The sequence below is a fragment of the Cebidichthys violaceus genome, unplaced genomic scaffold (assembly GCF_023349555.1).
Source record: "Cebidichthys violaceus isolate CVI_PGR_0920_01 unplaced genomic scaffold, fCebVio1.0.p SCAF_104, whole genome shotgun sequence".
Classification (NCBI taxonomy): domain Eukaryota; kingdom Metazoa; phylum Chordata; class Actinopteri; order Perciformes; family Stichaeidae; genus Cebidichthys; species Cebidichthys violaceus.
Genome location: NW_027176268.1, coordinates 4,914 through 22,919, shown reverse-complemented (window position 1 = coordinate 22,919; position 18,006 = coordinate 4,914). Strand labels below are relative to the sequence as shown.

The 18,006-nt window shown below is 43.0% G+C and overlaps 1 protein-coding gene across 1 annotated transcript in view; it reads right to left on the bottom strand.

Annotated features, from left to right (window-relative positions):
* The window catches only part of LOC137887893 (kin of IRRE-like protein 1), a 29,092-nt gene extending 19,227 nt beyond the window's left edge, over positions 1-9,865 (bottom strand). The window contains exons 1-4 of the mRNA XM_068731141.1: positions 9,787-9,865; positions 9,554-9,703; positions 3,954-4,103; positions 3,036-3,193 (exon numbers count right to left, since the gene is read on the bottom strand). Of these exons, the coding sequence (XP_068587242.1) occupies positions 3,036-3,193; positions 3,954-4,103; positions 9,554-9,703; positions 9,787-9,865 (537 nt within the window). The remainder of the gene's footprint in view (positions 1-3,035; positions 3,194-3,953; positions 4,104-9,553; positions 9,704-9,786) is intronic.
* Between the last annotated feature and the right edge of the window lie 8,141 nt (positions 9,866-18,006).

Below are 18,006 nucleotides of genomic sequence, written 5' to 3'. Positions count from 1 at the left end.
AGGAAGGGGAGCAAACAGAGAACGATCAAAGAAGAGGAGGAGGAGAAGCAGTGGATGAGGAAGGACGAAGCGGACAAAAAAAATAAAGGAGGAAATGGGAAATATCACAGGAGAATTAAGAGAGGAGAAAGGAGAGAGAGGAGGGTTAGTAAAGGAGCCAAGAGAGTCACAATATGGAAATAGAAACAGTAATCTGGAGTTAGAAATAAAATTAAAAACATTTTTAGACATGATGGAAGACAGAAAAAAAGAAGTTGGAAAGTGCAAAGGAGCTTAAAGGAGCAGTTTTATAGAAGTCCATGTTCTTGAACTTAATCGTCATAATTCAGACATTTAATGTTCAGAAAAATAACTCTCACTACAAAATGTTCTTACAATTACAGCAAGCAATTCAGCTTGCATTTAAAATGAGAGGTGAATACTAAAGTGAAAAAGAAAAGTAACACAGTGAAGCTGAATCACGGTATTGATCAGTCACTCACTTTTCTATCATTCTAGAAGAAATACATATTTGGATTTTGGTTATTGATCAGACAGAAGATGTCATGGGGGTTGGGAATTTGCAATGCACATTGTTCACGGTTTGACGTTTCATAGATTGACGGATTTCTTAATTCCAGCAATCGGACGATCATTGATGGAAGAATCAATAATGACAATAATTCTCAGTTGAAGCCATACAACATAAAGTACAAATCTTTTTTCTTCTGCACAACGAGAACATCCAGTCTCGTTGAATTCTGGAGGTGAGGTGCTTTGCAATGCGGCTAAAATCTGTCAAGAAAGCGTGTACAGCCTCCATGTAGCCGTGTGGTCAGTAACGCAATCACATAAGAGCATGTAATATGTATGAGCAGGTGTGTGGGGCATAAAACTGTCTGCAAGAGATGGAAAAACATCCGCGTGTGAGTCTGTGTTTGCTGTGGCTTCTGTGCGCATATGAAAGCATGAGTGTGCATATGTGAGTGTGTGTGTGTGTGTGTGTGTGTGTGTGTGTGTGTGTGTGTGTGTGTGTGTGTGTGTGTGTGTGTGTGTGTGTGTGTGTGTGCGGGCATAATTTTGTGTATGTAGGAGAATATACAGGAGTGTGAAGAGTGTGAATGTGGGAGAGAAGAGAGCAAAATATATCACTGTGATAGCAAGTGTCACCTAGTACAGTTCCTGTCTATATATGTGTGTGTGTGTGTGTGTGTGTGTGTGTGTGTGTGTGTGTGTGTGTGTGTGTGTAGTGAGGACTTGGACACATTTTTAACCACACAGTGAGGATATTTATTTGGAAACTGAGGACATCTTTGCTGGTCCTCACTTCTCCAAAGGCTTGTTTGAGGGATAAGAATATGGTTTTACGGTTCAGGTTGGAATTAGGTTTATGGTAAGAGTTTGAGTTAAGCATTACGTTGTGATGGTTAAGGATAACAGGTTAGGGAATACATCATGTTATAGAGGGGCCTCACAAAGATAGAAGTACAGGGATGTGTGTGTGTGTGAGAGACAGCCTGTGGCTGTGTTTGAGGGTTAATTAAATATGTCTCGGATCTGTGTTTCAAGATGTGTCACGACCATAAAGTGTGGAAATAGGGTTCGATAGGGAGGGAATGCATAGGCAATGAAAAATCACTGTATTAATTGGATCAGGTCAAGATTGATCTGATGAAGAAGCGATTATGATCAAGACGTCTGTTTATATAAATGTGTTCAGAATCAGTACTTTTTGTGAATACAAAGTTTAGTGAAATACCACATTTATTAGGATGTGGCCCACGTGGGAATTAAATCTGTCACCTAATAAAAGCACAAGTAACTATATGCAGGTGTTATCTTTCATAACAAACTTCTGTGCTTTTAATTCATCTTTTAAATCCTCTTAAATGATGAGAAACCAAAAAGACATGATTCCTTAAACACGTCTTCTTATAACCATATTTGGCATTTTGGGCTCTATTTGACGGGGGTCAACATTGGGGTCAACATGGGGTCACTGAAGGGTATTACATACAGCAAAGCTTCCAAGGCTGGAATTGAACCTGAGATTTTTGCATTTATACAACATGAGCCACTGTAACCACTCAGCTCCCGAGGAGCTTTGGCCTTAAAAGAGGTTTCCATTATTCCTTTAACATATGAGCATATTTGTCTACCAGATGAAACATGAGCAGCATGCTGTCGACTGTAGCGCCGTTCTTTAGCTGAGCCATAGGGGAGATTTAGGGTTGCCAAGTTTTGTCAAATGTCCGGTTTGTCTCGCCTTGGTCCAAAAATGCAGTTCTGTACTTTATACTTCACTAAATGTGTACGTATGACTTAGCTGTATTAATGCTTTTTAATTTATTTTTGTTTGCCTGTTGTTACTTTGATCAAACAACAGAGCAGTCAGGGCTTTCTCATAGAGAGAAGTTAGGATGTTTCTTTCTGTGATGTGGTTAATAGACCTGTGATGAATTTCACAGATTTTTTTATTGAGACTATTAAAAATATATCCTGTATAAATTGTCTTCTACCCCGTTTCAAAGCACAAAATGCTCCTTCCCGCTGGTTAGCAGGTCCGAATCTGCAATTTGTAAACATTTAAAAGCATTAAATAGAATTAAATTGCAATAACGGTCCCAGCCTGCCGAGATTTCTATAATTTCGTCAACCAAGAACCAAGAAAGTCTTGTGCTGACTTTGCACTGCGTACTGTATTTCCCTAATGCAGGACTCCAGGGGTGATGTGCGGCCTGAGGCGTTCCTACTGTGATTCCCCTTTGCAGTGCCCACGGCAAAAAGCACATCAACAAACAAACAACCAGACTGAGACTGGCTGTTATCAGGAACACTGGAGGTACCACAATGTGTGTTACAAACTCTCTCAGCCACTATAGTAGGCATTTGAGATTATACAGATCTCATTTTAGTGTAATAATCTCTCCATGGTTTTATGTGGGTTTTATGTTGCATGGCTTCGCACATGTGCTGCTTGCTATTATGTGTGTGTGTGTGTGTGTGTGTGTGTGTGTGTGTGTGTGTGTGTGTGTGTGTGTGTGTGTGTGAGTCACCGTGGACTGGTAGGCTCCCTCCAGAGCGACTCCATCCTTGGTCCACTGGATGTGTGCTGCAGGCTTGGCCCCGCGGGTCACACAGGTCAGGTTGTGAGGATTTCCGGCCATCAGCAGGAGCTCCGGGGACCCCTCAACCACCGGGTCCTCGGGGGGGACTGGAGGAGAGACACGCACAGTTCCAAGCTTTAAGAAGGACACATTTATGCAAGTGTGCGCTCACGCATACAGACATACATGTAAATAGAGAAAATACTGGACAGATCTAAAACAGAAGACTGTGAATTCCTTCAACTTAATTCGTAGGATTTCCTGAAAAACTTCACTATCATACTTACAACACGGCTTTGTTCCTTGGAAGCTGTTGGTAGCCTCTAAATTCTTTTCCATTATCTTGTTTCTCTTCTATATATTTCAATCATACTGCACAATCAAGAGCAACGTCCTGCTAAATATAAGGTTATGGCGAAAGTTAAGATACTCGTTAAGTTGTCACATATGGGTGTTTATGGTGTTTTCCATTAGCTTTCACCATTTGCTGCTTCACTTAAAATCTGCGAGCGTTTTTCTTGTAATATTGGCAGAGTCTGTTTACAACACAAAACAAACTCATGGATGCTGTAATCTGAGGGAGACGGATATGAAACCCAACCCAAGATTTATTGCAAGAGTGATGCATCAAATCTAGTCAATAGTATTGAGCCGGTTCAACGCGTGTGCATCTAAATTGATCGTGCACTTTTAACCACACTGCTCATCCATAACGGTGCCTCAGAGTAGTGAAGCTCCCTCTCTCTCTCTCTCGCTCTCTCTTTGATCGGATAACCGTCTCTGGTCTCCTCGGAATGAATCGGTCCTTTTGCTCAAACTGTGGTGGTTAAAATAAAAAATGTCCCCCGTGTCTGTAAGTTCACTTACTGAGTACATTGAGTTTGGCCCTCCTGGAGCGCAGGGCGGCCTCTGTGGCCTGACACTCGTACAGGGAGTCGTCGGACAGCTCGGCGTTGGAGATCTCCAGGTTGTACTGGCCGATGTCCAGAGCCCGCAGCACACGGTACCGGGGCCAGGCTGCAGGAGACACGCGGCAGGTTTACAGTTAAATGGATGGAGAGACATCCGGTAAACAAGCACTTTGTGATGCATGGACCTGTTGGACTTGCTGTTTTTAGTTCCACGTTCATTTGCAGGTCAGGAAAGCCTGACGAGTTTCGGAAATTAACTTCTGGAATGAAATTTAAAAAAATAGTGGGAGCACCCGGAAAACATGACCTTGCAGTTTTAAAATGATTGCCGGCATGAAGAGGAAGAGGCACATTCTATTACAGTCATGAGTCATCGTAACAGCAATGCCTTCACAAACACAAATTTGTGAAAATAATATCATATTTAGTTTAGAAACACCGAGTGATAAGTTGCAGGTAGTAACAGTGGGGAGAAAAAAATTACTTTTTATTTCCATCTGCTCGTCGAGAAAACTAGATGTAAATGTAAATGCACAGGGGAAAGAAAGCTCCAGCACCACATTTTAGAGATGGCATTTTTTTCCCCTTATTACCATATTTTTTTGTTATGAAGAATGCCTTAAAATCTGTGGGAACATAGTTTAATCGACAGTCAGTTTTAGCTGTCCCAAATCTTCAACTTCTGCCACGGAAGTTTACGCTGGAAAAGTTTGGATTATGGAATATGCAAAGGAATTTATTCATCAAAAATGGATCAAAATGGATCCACTGTACAATGTAAACAGGTTTTGACAAAAAGAAGTCCCTTTGAAAACTGTTCAGTGTCTTCTACGGATTATAAACAGCTTTGCTTTTTAGGGAAAGAGTTCTTAATTCTCCTTTTCCTAGACGTTGTTTTTCAGTGCTGTGAACACAGCAGTCTCCATTGTATCGCAGTTGAAGCAAATAAAACCAGACTATCTGGATGGATAGATGCCACTAAGTGTATTTTTGGTGAGCTGCTTGTCATGTTGTCGTCGGTTCTTTTTCAGTTTCAGGAACACAAACAAAAGGAAAAAGAACACAAAACCTTTGGAAACAATTCTACATCCACTCGCCGTCTTCTTCCATTCAACGTTCAGCGACTGTTTCTGTCCTCCGCTCACGTTGTTTACAACATAAATCAGATATAAAAGCTCTTATGAAACGGATAAAAGCTCAATCACAATTGCATTACACCAATCAGAGACAGAGAGCAGCAAATGGGATGTTGTACTTATGGGAAAATGTCAAAGCTTTTTTATCATAACACGCAGATAGCATTTAGCATTAATAGCATTCATTTGAGAGGTTTTGAAGACCTTTCTCGTATTAACCGGAGACTCTGGACATCATGATAGTACCGTCCTTTACACAGACAACACAGAGGAAGGGAATGAACGCAGGAGCAGGAGCAGGAGCAGGAGCAGGAGCAGGAGCACGCACTCGGAGATAAACAGCTGAGGGTTTTTTTTTTTACACAAAGAAACTAATCAAACATCGCCACGTATACATGATACAACGACGCCCCATCAGTTTCCTGTAAGATACACAAACTGCAGAACTACAGGCAGCGCCGTTCCAATTACAACACCCCCTTTTCTCTCTGTTTGAACCCTCGCCTCTCAGACAAAGACATAATTGAGCGTGACGTCCCACTAGGGGGCACTCATTGATCCTCCGTGCCCAATCCTAACATGACATCATGGATTCAGATGGCAAAGGCAGGCAAGCAAACAGGCAGGCAGGCAGGCAGGCGGGCAGTTGGGGTGCGCGGAGGAGGAAGGAGGGAACGGTGGGGAGGGGGGGGGACAAAAGTATTAGTGGAGATTACATCATCCACTCCAGCACCTCGCAGCATAGCAACCACAGAGGTGAAAGCACCCCGGGGAGAAGGAGAAGAAGAAGGAGGTGGAGGAGGAGGAGGAGGAGGAGGACGAACAATACACCGCCACTAATGCCTGCAGGTAAATGAGTAGATGTGTGTTTAAGGCATTTGCATAGATGTAAACATGATACACACATGTATATGTCTTCATACTTCAAGGATTTTCTTTATATTTCATGTGTTTCATATTCACAACTACGTGATGTGTTTTTGTCGGTGAATGAACACAGATCTCCTGCGTGTGTGTGTGTGTGTGCGTGTGCGTGTGTGTGTGTGTGTGGGTGTGTGCAAACTGCAGGTATGAATTTAATGCACAATCTGCACTCCCACACTGTCGTCAACAGCATGTACACAACATACAGGGCACATACCAGTACACGTCATGTTCCATGCACCAACAACACCTCCCTTCAGATCACAGCTGATTCGGTTGATCTTTCGGGGAACAAATAATAACAACTTACAGACTTTCCCTCCATACATCGACACGACCTCTTGTTTATATTGCGATCATGAAAAGCAAAAGATTGAGACGGTATCCGTCAAGGATGAGGGGAGGACTGGCAGCACAGACAACTTAAGGATAAATAATGGACGGATGGGGATGATGGATGGCTGAAAAGCAGAGAAAGAGAGACAGAGAGGACGACATGTTTATCAAATGGCGGCGTGTTTATCATCGGAGCCATGCTCGCAAAAAAAAAAAGGCTGCAAGGACAAAGAGAGCATTACCCACATAAAGAGAGAGGGAGGTGGAAGGGATGAGAGCAGAGGAAGGGAAATGAAAAGCAATAAAAGGGGGTCTGGGAGATGCATAAAGCGAGTGATGATGGAGCTGAAGTCTGAAAGACGGAGGAGCAGGAAATAAGAGAAGGGGGGGGGGGGGGGGGGGGGCGATGTGCTGACCTTTACTGAACCTGTGAATTAAATTGAGTTGAACACAAGATTCACATCACATGTCAGATTATCACTTGAGTGACTGTGTGTGTGAGTGTGTGTGTGAGTGTGTGTGAGTGTGTGTGAGTGTGTGTGTGTGTGTGTGTGTGTGAGTGTGTGTGTGTGTGAGTGTAGGATGACTGGATGTGTGGGTGGATGTATGAAGCTTATGTACTTTTTTTTAAATCCTTAATAATATTACATTTTGTTGAGTATATTATTAGATTTTTCATTAAAATAAATATCTGTGCCATTTTTACATATTAATATAGTTTTCACATATTTCTTTTTTTTTTATCCTTTAGCAGCAAATTATTTAAAACTATGGTTTCATGCGGGGAATAGAAGCTTTGTCTAATAAGTTTTTCAGGGGGGGAAAAAAAAAAAAGAATAGTTTGGGAAAAGAAATACTTTATATTCATGAGATTTGAGTTTGAGTCCTTGTAGTGTCACAGACTTCATCTCCACCAACACAAACTCTAAGAACCAAGATGTCAGAGTCCTGTCACAGCGTGAGTGACAAGAAGAGCAGAAACACCAGAGCAATGCGACTCGCTGTATCATCAAAGGTATCAGATGCCATTGATGGATATTCATCCATTCACGAATACACATAGAAAAAAAAGAATATAAAAAGGGGATCTCAAAGAATATTGATTGATAAGCAGGTGTTGTTGACCGCTTGGTAGACTACATATTTATTGGGTTGAAGTGATCAATATGACCCTGCTGCAACATTAAAATAATGTGCACATTAATGCGTCAATAAATGCAATCCAACAATCCACTGTAAAAAATGCTGAAATGGGCCATTGTGCATAATGAGTACTTAGGTTAGGTTACTTGTATTTGTACCCAGTAGGTAGACTTGGTTTGCAGTAGAAGGGTGAGGCATCCATCTCCACACACATTACAATCAACACAGACAACAAGACAAACAGGTACTTACGTCTAAAACACATCATCTGTTCAAAATCAAGTTTATATGCGAGTCTCCAGACCCTGAGTGACTAACAGATTCATTCTCTGCTGTCCTCTATCAAGGGAAATTAGCTTTTAGCACAATCAAACACAAGATTGTTGCAGTGTGCCCGGGCTGTTTAAGGCAGTAAAGGGCAAGCGGTTTCTTTTTTCTTTTTTTTGCAGAGTGGTGGTCTCTATCTGGGGCTGGAGGGGAGGAGAGCGGAGCATGGGTAGAGGGGGTGGCAGGTGTTGTGTGCTATGGTCAGTGCTCAAGGTGATAAAACAACAGTAAAGTTGTTGACCTGTTAAAGCTACAGTCGGTGACTTAAATCAACTATAACTGGCTGTGTGCTCTTAATGATAGTTGCAAGATTCCACCGCAAGCGAAGAAGAACGACCAATCAGAGCCGAGGAGTCTCTACCGCAGCAGTCGATCGCTCTTTAACCCCGACCAAACCGCCAAATCACACAGCGGCGATCAGACATCAAACAAGATTCAGTCACCGCATTGCTTCAAATGTTTACGGGAAACATATTCTAGTAGAATGAGAAAATGTAAAATGTCCCGTCTGGCGTGTTGAAAACAGTCGATGCCAAAACCAAGCCAAGCTCAACAAACGGGACACTAAAATATGTCTCTGAAAACAATTGAGGCGAGAAATAGGCAATAACAGAATCTTGGTTAATATTTGATCAGAGCTGCCTAGTTTGAGTTCAGTGGATCACAGACTCCTCGGGCTCTGATTGATTGTTTTCGTTCAAGCGCGGTGGAATTTTACAAATGTCCTTAGGAGCGCTAAAAGAAGGAGGAAGCTGAACGTTGTCTCGTGTTCTACTATCAAGATAGAAAATATGACAAAAGAATATTTTGAATGAATGTCACCGACTGTAGCTTCGAAGAGGGCTTCAAATAATCATCCTTCCGTGGAGTTTTTCATCTTTTTCAACAGATAAAAAGCCTGAATGATAATTTTTGTATCATGATCAAAGAGTAAGAGGTATCAGCAGCAGCAGTCACAGGATGTCAAGCAGTCAGTAAGCCACAATGGTCAAAAGCTTGTTTGAATATTTTGTAGAATTTGGGTGAAGGTCAGTAGAGAACAACATTTTTTTTCTTTTTCTTCTTCCTCTCTTGTTCTGGCACTTCTCCGTTTCCTTTGACCGTCTCCTCAGCGCAGAAGGAAAACCTCTCCTCTGTTTTTTCTGGCTCTGACTCTTTGACTCTCCTCACTTTTTGGCTGCATGTGACGCCCCCCCCCCCCCCCCCCCCCCCCATCTCCGAAAAGAAGTGCGTTCCACTGTTGGACTCACAGTAAGTCACACTGGATGTGCGTGTCGGCTTAAAAATGTAAATGGGAATGTGCGTCTGCTTTTGTCAGCAGTGTGAGGGATTTTCTCTAATTCAGCATGATATACAGGACTCATTTTTGCCCAGATTGTCACTCACACGCCTCTTGGCTCTTAACACTCTCTCTCTCTCTGTTCAGTGTTCATTCCCTTAATGTTAAAAAACCCTACACTTTTCAACCGTAATAGCTTTTGTCAGGGTTCTTACAGTCAAAACTGAACCGAAACCGTGGCTGAGTTATTCCCCTTCTTCACTTCACTTTGATCCCTCCAGCTCGGTGAAGCTGGAGGGATCTTCTCTCTCTCTCTCTCTCTCTCTCTCTCTCTCTCTCTCTCTCTCTCTCTCTCTCTCTCTCTCTCTTTCTCTCTCTTTCCCACTACAGGACTTCGTTCCCCTCCCTCACCTCTGAGACCCTCTCCGACGCCGAGGGCCAGGCCGTCCTTGGTCCACTGGACGATGCCGCTGTAGTTGAAGACCACGCAGGACAACACCACCCGTTCTCCCAGTACCACCGACTGGTCCGCGGGCTCCTGAGAGAAGCGAATGCACCACACTGCAACAGAGGGACAGAGAGGGAAATCAATTTTAAGTTCCTTTCATTGTGACCTGGCCCTGAGCTGCCATCTTTTACTGCACCGTATCGAGCTACACAGTCCCTCTCCGGTCTTATCGACTTGTGCTTGTCCGTGTGGCGGCTGTTGGGGTGATTTGTCATGCGTCTTTATTGTGTATATGGTGTTTTTATTGTCCTTTTTTATTATGAGTTTTCACCCTGAGTGTTTTTAATATAAACCCAGTCTGTGAGGGAAATTTCTCTTACGGGACGGAGAGGTTTTGAATTGAATTGCCTGCATTTATGCACATATAAGCATTGGCTTATAGAGGAGGGACACATGAGAATTTACAGATTTTATGTCATCAAATCATTTTAATCAGTTCTCTTTTGAACTGGACCCAAAGCTCAATTGCTCAAAATTTGCATATTTGTCATTCCTCCTGGCCCTCTGCCTCTGTTTTGTCTCTTTTTTTTTGCCCCCGTTTCCAGTTTTTCCCTGGACTTTACTGAGGCTTATGTGTGTGACTCTGCGTGGGAATGTGTGAGTGAAAGTGTGTGTGTGTGTGTGTGTGTGTGTGTGTGTGTGTGTGTGTGTGTGTGTGTGTGTGTGTGTGTGTTGCAAGAACATCATTGCCAAGCTGTGATACACAGCCTGCTCTTTTTCATCACACAGTACAAAGGGTTTTGCTTACACACACACATTTCCTCCAGCAAAATAAGCCTTTTGGCTAATGCAGTGCCGCTAAAATACACGGATATAAAAACTACAAGTGTAGCGCCGGCATACATTAACGCTCTCGCATAAAGAGTAAAGTGTCAGGTGAGGAGGCGAGGAGGCGAGGAAGGGAGGAGGGGAGGAGGCGAGGCACCAGCCCCGGCGCTGTTTTCAGCTGTTTGCATCATCAGGTAAAATTGTTTCATATTCCAGAGAAAGTCTTGCGAGAAGGCGCGTTAATTAAGGAAGAGCGGGAGACTGGGGTGCCTTAGATGACACGCGGAAGCGCACGCGCACGCGCACGTGCACGAGCATGTGCACGAGCATGTGCACGTGCACACGGGTAAACACACTGAATCTCGCGCAAACAGACGCTCCTGCACACGTGCAACGTTGAATCACACCCAATGTGTGCACTCCTCACCGAGTCTGTCACGCACATGCAATTGCACATTGAGTCACACGGCTGAGGATACATCCAGACACACAGACACACACACACACACACACACACACAGACACACACACACACACACTTCCACAGAGTTGGTGTTTGTCTTCCCGCGGGCTATTCTGTTCTTGGATCATGGTTAAAACAATCCTATCAGCTAATTAAGGCATAACTGGTTAATAAAGCCGGCCGTGGCTCTGAGGGACGCGTCTCAGTGGGATTGAACCACAAAGGTGCAAACAACAGGGAGACTTACTGATTTGTCAGGAGGATTACACGACCCGTCATGTTATTTGTGCAGAAGGCTCCTTTACTGAAGACGAGAATCTTCAGACTTCCCAAGAGGCACTTTGATGTTTCATCAACTTTCCTTTTGAATACTGAATCAAGAAGACAAGTGCTGTGACTGTGAGCTGGTAGTTGTTCTATCCTTTTGAAGTTCAAGGGAAAATCCGCCTCAAAACACGGAACAATTGCTTTTTTTTTTTTTTGTAGTCAAACATAAAGCACATGATGTGATGTTGAAATACAGACCTATTGAAGTTTTACAGGTTTTTTCTTTCAGCTGGCTCAAACATTTGCATAATCTAAGTTCTGTGTTGAGCAAGGTTCTGCTCTCTTGGCTCAGAGGTTATAGAAGAATCTTCCCCTGGGGATCAGGTCGGTAAACTCAAATCGAAGCTCCTGTCGTCTCTCTTTACTCATGCTCTTGCTTGCTGTGAATCCATCGTAGCCTTTTAAACATGCTAATCTTCGATTTAGACATTTATTATATTCTTTTTGTTTTTATTTGTTTCCATATTTCTGTGCCTAAACAGGTTTTGAGGGCTATGAAACAATTACTGCTGGTGTTAGCTCACCAGAGAGAGATGGCTTCTTATTAGAGACAACACGTTGCACTGATGTCTTAACAGTCAAATACGATCAGTTTGAATATGGTTGGACCTTCCCTGTCTTCTACAAAATTACATTACCATACAACTAATCTGCATTCTCAATCAAGTCCTGAGGAAAACTTATTGTCTCCTGTGTCACGGTCGCGCATGATTAAAATAGTCAAATGAAACAATACAAAACCCCAATAAAACTACTTGGTTTAGTAAAACATTATGGTTTGGCTTAAAATAAGTATGTTTTTTATGTTATTTCAATCGATAACATTGACTTTTGGTTTCACACAGGACTGAATAGTTGTCTCCTGGGTGAAAGTCATGCATTGATCCATCGTATTTGTGATATGTCAAAAAAAAAAAAAAACGTCATCCCGGACAAAAACACGTTTACCTCCAAACACGATTGACAGTTCAATGTATGGGAACATAATGTTTAGGCTTGGACCTTTGTTGCACGACTCTCCGTGTTTCCAGACCCTCTCTGCTGTTTATTGCATTCAAAAAGGCCAAAATGCTCAAGGAAAGAAAATGTTCTTCAAGCACTAAAAGTTAAAGTTAAAGCCTTCATGTAGTCAGCTGTAGTAGTAGAAACACTGATCTCATACTAACAGTCAAATAAGGTGTAATCTACTCAAGACACAATGAAAAAAAAAACCTCAATAGACCAGAATGCAATGCAGTTACAAGACATTTTGAGTGAATGATACAACTCTACGACATTTTACTAGCACAAAATGAGATCAATGGCAAACGGGCCGATCCTCTAATTACATACACAAACTGCACATGCATGCGGAATGTCCTAAATGTATTTCATTTATTCATAATAAGTTAGACTAGATGAAGGAGCCAAAATATAAATTTCAACTTCCTTAAACCTGACAGGAAAAAGCTGTCTGCGTCTTTCTCTCTCTCTCTCTCTCTCTCTCTCTCTCTCTCTCTCTCTCTCTCTCTCTCGTTCATCTTCGGGAGTCAAAGACAAACAGAGGAGCTGAGACGAAAACAATGAAAATGGAAGCGGCGGCTGCTTCCTTCAGAGAAGAAGAAGACGGAGCTGCTGGGATGTGATATCCTGCTGACATGAGTGATTTACATGTGGGTCATGTCATGCATGATTTATGCAAAATTAACAGCTATTACGAGTAAGGGCCCTCTTCTTCGTGTATAACTCTGCGCAGAACAACGCATGGTCTCCTGGGACAGACTGCAGCGTGTTATTGTGTGTGTGTGTGTGTGTGTGTGTGTGTGTGTGGTGTGTGTGTGTGTGTGTGTCTGTGTGTGTGTAAGAGAGAGAGAGAGAGAGAGAGAGAGAGAGAGAGAGAGAGAGAGAGAAAGTGACAGAAAGACATAAAGGAGGAGACAGAGAACATTTCTGTTTGTGTGTCATGATATTTGAGTGTGCATGGATGTGTGTGTGTGTGTGTGTGTGTGTGTGTGTGTGTGTGTGTGTGTGTGTGTGTGTATTAATCTGTGTTTATGAGTATGCGGGTATATATTTGTGTGGATTTGTTAGTGTGTGTGTGTGTGTGTGTGTGTGTGTGTGTGTGTGTGTGTGTGGCCTGTCAGCCTGCAGCAGGGACTCAAATCGCGGAGGAGAGAGCCGCACTGACAGAGAACAGAGATGTAATTAACCCTACGGGATACCCACCCTCCTCCTCCTCCTCCTCCTCCTCCTCCTCCTCCCGCCAACACACACACACACACACACACATACATACATTCCTTGTCTATCTCCTTTGCCATGTGCTCACCTCGTCTCTCTTTCTTCACTTTCTTTCTGTTTCTTTCAGACCTATCCGTCTCTCCTCCTTTGTGTGTCTTTTTCTTCTCTCGTCTTGTCTAACTTTGTCCATCCTCCTTTCTTTTCTCTCTCTCTCTCTTTCAACAAAGCAAGACATCTTTTATCCATCTTTTACCATCTCTTGCTCTCTCTTGACCATCCCTTCGCTTCTCCTCGCTCCATCTTTTCTCACCTCTCTCTCCTCCTTCCTCTTCAAATAAATCTCTCTCCATACATTTGAACTGTTTCTATCTTCTAACTTCTCCTCGCCTGTCTTCTGTCTTTCCCTACATCTGCAGCTGTCTCTTTCCAGCCTCCTTCCTCCTCCTCCTCCTCCTCTTCTTCTTTCCTCCTCTTCATCCTTTCTATCTTGCATCATTATCCTGAGGGATGATGTTAGGTGTGTCTTATCTCTCCTCTCTCTCCCTTTCATTGCATAATGACCCAGTGGTACAATAGACGGAGCTTCACAATAACAGCCTCAGTGTCCAAACATATTATCTTTTATGTCTTTAATATCTTTTATTCACACTGTCCTCTTTATTCCATTTATACTCTCACCATTTAAGTATTAAGTATACACATATTTTTAAACACATTTCCACATATTACATTATACATGAGCGGAAGTATTCAGCGAAAAAACCTTGACTCTCTTGGAATAGATGAGCTGAACTAGAAAAGTTAAATCCTGGGTGACTAACAAAGCTTAATAGTGAATATGATTTTGATTGACAGTGCCATCATGTTTTTAAAGTCTAACTAATTGAGCATTCTCAGGAAGTTGCTAAAGTTACGGGTTTGAATTTGCCCTCAAAATGCTTATAGGCAACATACACAGCAGCCGTGTTACATTTTGTGGATCATTTGATGCCTCTAGAGCACTCCGGACTCACCAGATGCTCTGCAAAAAAACTGTATTTCAAAGTAAGTGAGATGATTTTATATTTAGGTTTGAAGTCTAGTCTGACTTGTTTTGAGCATGGGTTGGATTAGTGCGCTTTATGAAAGGCTCTTTGTCTCGCTTCACGTAAATGTCACTTGCCTTAGCAGTTTTATTATTTGTGGTTATGAAGTTCTGTTGTAGGATGCAGTACGCTCTCAAGAAAAATACATCTTATTTCAAGTCTTTGTTTTGCAAGAAAGTATATTCTCGACATTTGTTAACACACAGTACAGTGACGTGAATGTCACTATGGATGCAGGTATGTAGTCATGAACCAAAGTTAACGACAAACTGAAATTTCGACCTGATGATGGTGCTAGACGGAAAGTCAGAAGATCACCAATGTTATTGAGATACGGTCATTCATATCTGTACCAAACTTCCCAGCAAATTCCAGAGGCCCTCGCTTCAGCGTCTGTATGAGACGCACCAGGCTTTCAACTAACTCCAATGTAAACCCATTCACGTCAGCATTAGACGGTCAGAGCAACTGGCACAATATGAAGATCAATAAAGTCCGCTGAGGTAAGAGGCTGGGGTGGATGGTCGTGTCACACAAACAGACTTTCACTCAGGAGATGTTGGTGTTCGGGTCATTATGCCAGTTGCGTAACAAACATACATATTTTAACCCAAACCACGATCATTTCCTTCACTAAACTACTAAAGTACTTTCGTTGCCTAAACCTGACCAGGTTTTTGTTGCGTCCAATCTCAATGTGATAAAAACCTGCTGCCGAGTGTTGACGCCCGTCAATAAAAACTGGCAATGCCGCTGCTCTTAAGTGTCTCACAGTATTTCTTTAGCTCACTTTTCTTTGCTGTGATTGACAGACGTGAAGCTTATCAGGTAGCTTCACATTTTCCAAGCGATTCAAAAGCTTTTTTGATGGCTCCAGGATCAGAAAGAAAGAACTGAACAAACTGGTATTCCAGGCAACAATGAGCAACACTGCTCTCTCAAAGAATACCTCGCATTCACTGCTCTTGTTGGAATTCAGGTTAATATAAAGGGAAGTGTCTTTGAAAAACATCATAAAGCCGGTCGATAGGACGTCTTGTCATCTCTTAAGACATGGTCCCACTGTTCATTGAGCAATGCACCCGCTGTTGCCTTAGAGCTTAAAGACCGCCGACGTGGCCACCAAAGGCCAAACGCGATCTCCTGCCAGCAAACCCTCCATATGTAGAAATGAAAGGACAGTTTGTGAGGATTGTAACCCCAAACTGCACTCCTCCACACCCTGAAGCCTTCATCCTCCTAACCCCCCCCGCCCCCAAAAACTGCCCTGCTGACCCTCTCCGTGTATTCACGTCCCAGCTCTGCCTCCGGGCTACAGCTCGCTCCCATTTCTACTACCGCACACCACTCTCAGGCAGGAGAGCGCGCGCTGTGTCTATGTGTGTGTGTGTGTGTGTGTGTGTGTGTGTGTGTGTGTGTGTGTATTGTCCGTGTTTACACGCATGCCTGCATACATATCTCTCATTGTTGTGTTGTGTATGTCGTGTGCATATATTTGCCATTTCTGAAAAGGCAGCAAAGGGCAAAGTGTGGACAGAGGAGTAGAAAAAAGGTGTTTGTATGAGAGAGAGAGAGAGAGAAAAGAGAGTGAATGTTAGTGTAGTGTGGGAGGGAGGGAGGGAGGGAGGGGGGAGAGTAAACCACAGAGAAATAGGAGAGAAAGGGAAGGATAAGCGAGGATGGAGAGACACGAAAGGACCAGTATATAAGGAGAAAATAAATAAAGGCTCCTCCGTCGCCGGGTTTCACTTCAAGCATTTTTGTGACATTTTCAGGCTCAGTGTTGTACTCAGAGAGTTGAATAGAAATGAGGAGGTTCATTAAAACCATACTAACACAAATCCTCAGCACTGGAATAAAAAGTTTTGACACTTGTCAAAGTGGAAGTGTTTTTTGTTGATGAAGCATTCTCCGAATAATGAGTGGCTCGGGTTTTGTCTGGTTGCACAACTGGTCGGTCAGAAGAGGATTCAAACTGTCAATTACAGATGCTTGGTCAGTGGCCTTAAATTTCAAACTATGACGCTCTAGTTACCCTAACATATACTCGTTACATGCTTTTCAAAATAAAATTACGTCGTCACAGGAAGTTAGGTTTAGCGAAACCATTAAGTTAGGTTTCGGAAAAACATCAAAGTTGGACTTGAAATAAGTACTTAAAACGTAATCAATATAACATAAAACATGTAGCTTCTCTGGGACACAAACACCAATGTCCTGGCTGAATGTCCTCTGTTTGTTTACATAAAAAAAAAAAAAAAAGGAAATACGACATCGTCAATTCTTAACAGCCTTTCTTTCCCTTTGTAAAAAAAATGTATGCCAAAAAACATAATTTTCCACTTTTCAATTTTTCAGCCACCTCAAGTTTGAACCTGGCTTAATTTCTTGCAAGAACACAGCACAATGTCATCCTGCAAGGTGCATTCTTTAGTGACTGCTGCAGCGCTCGTTTCTGTCCCCCGTGGATCTGAAACACAACGCACAGCAGCTCCTTGTTTTTGTTTTTCCGAAGGCCGGGCTGTTTTTTAGTCTTATAAGATGAAAGAAAACGCAAGCTGGGAAAAGTGTTGCACCAGGAATGTCATCATATGACCGCAAAGGCAGGACAGATGAATTATAGATAGAGTTAGACATGGCATGTGCCTGCAGCAAATGTTTATCTGATTAGATAGTGTATTCAATGGTGTATCTGCTGTGTTTAGGACTACATTGGAGGTCCCAGTTAGACAATGCAGGGAGGCTATAGACACAGCAGACGCACACAAAGTTACTAGAGAAAAGTAACCTGACTTTTGTGTCACATTACAAAGCCACGTGTCCCTGCAGTCATTTACAAACAAAGGTCAGAATACGGCGACCTGTCCGTTTCTGATTGGCCGAGAGGGACGACCGCATTATTCCTGTGGGACGATATGTTTGCTGCTGCCTTGTTTATTTGGATGTTTTTGGGGATATCGCTCATGTAACATTTATGCCCCCGAAGCACACGGCATTAAACTGACAGAGACGAACACGAGAGCAGACAGAGAGGCAGAGAGGGACTGAGCGAGACAGACACAGAGGGACGGACACCCAGATCATAACTCTGTCACTGTGTGTCCCTGCACGCTCAGTGTTTGCTGTAAACAGTGGCTCAGTGATTTCCCAGTGTCCCCCCCCCCCCCCCCCCCCCCCCCCCCCCCGCCCCCATCCACCAAAACGCTGCTTTTATTTTCCCTCACAAACACTTCCAGCAGAACAGAGGAGCAGCGTGACGCCGACCGCAGAGGAGATGCTGAGCAAACCGAGCAGTTATTGGAAATCACACACACAGGCGTACACACACACACACACACACACACACACACACACACACACACACACACACAAAAACACACATTTACAAGCTCATCCAAGGGCAATTACTAAAGTGTAGATGCACAAACAAACACACACACACACACATACACACACACACACACACACACACACAGCTTAAAGTTAAAGAGAC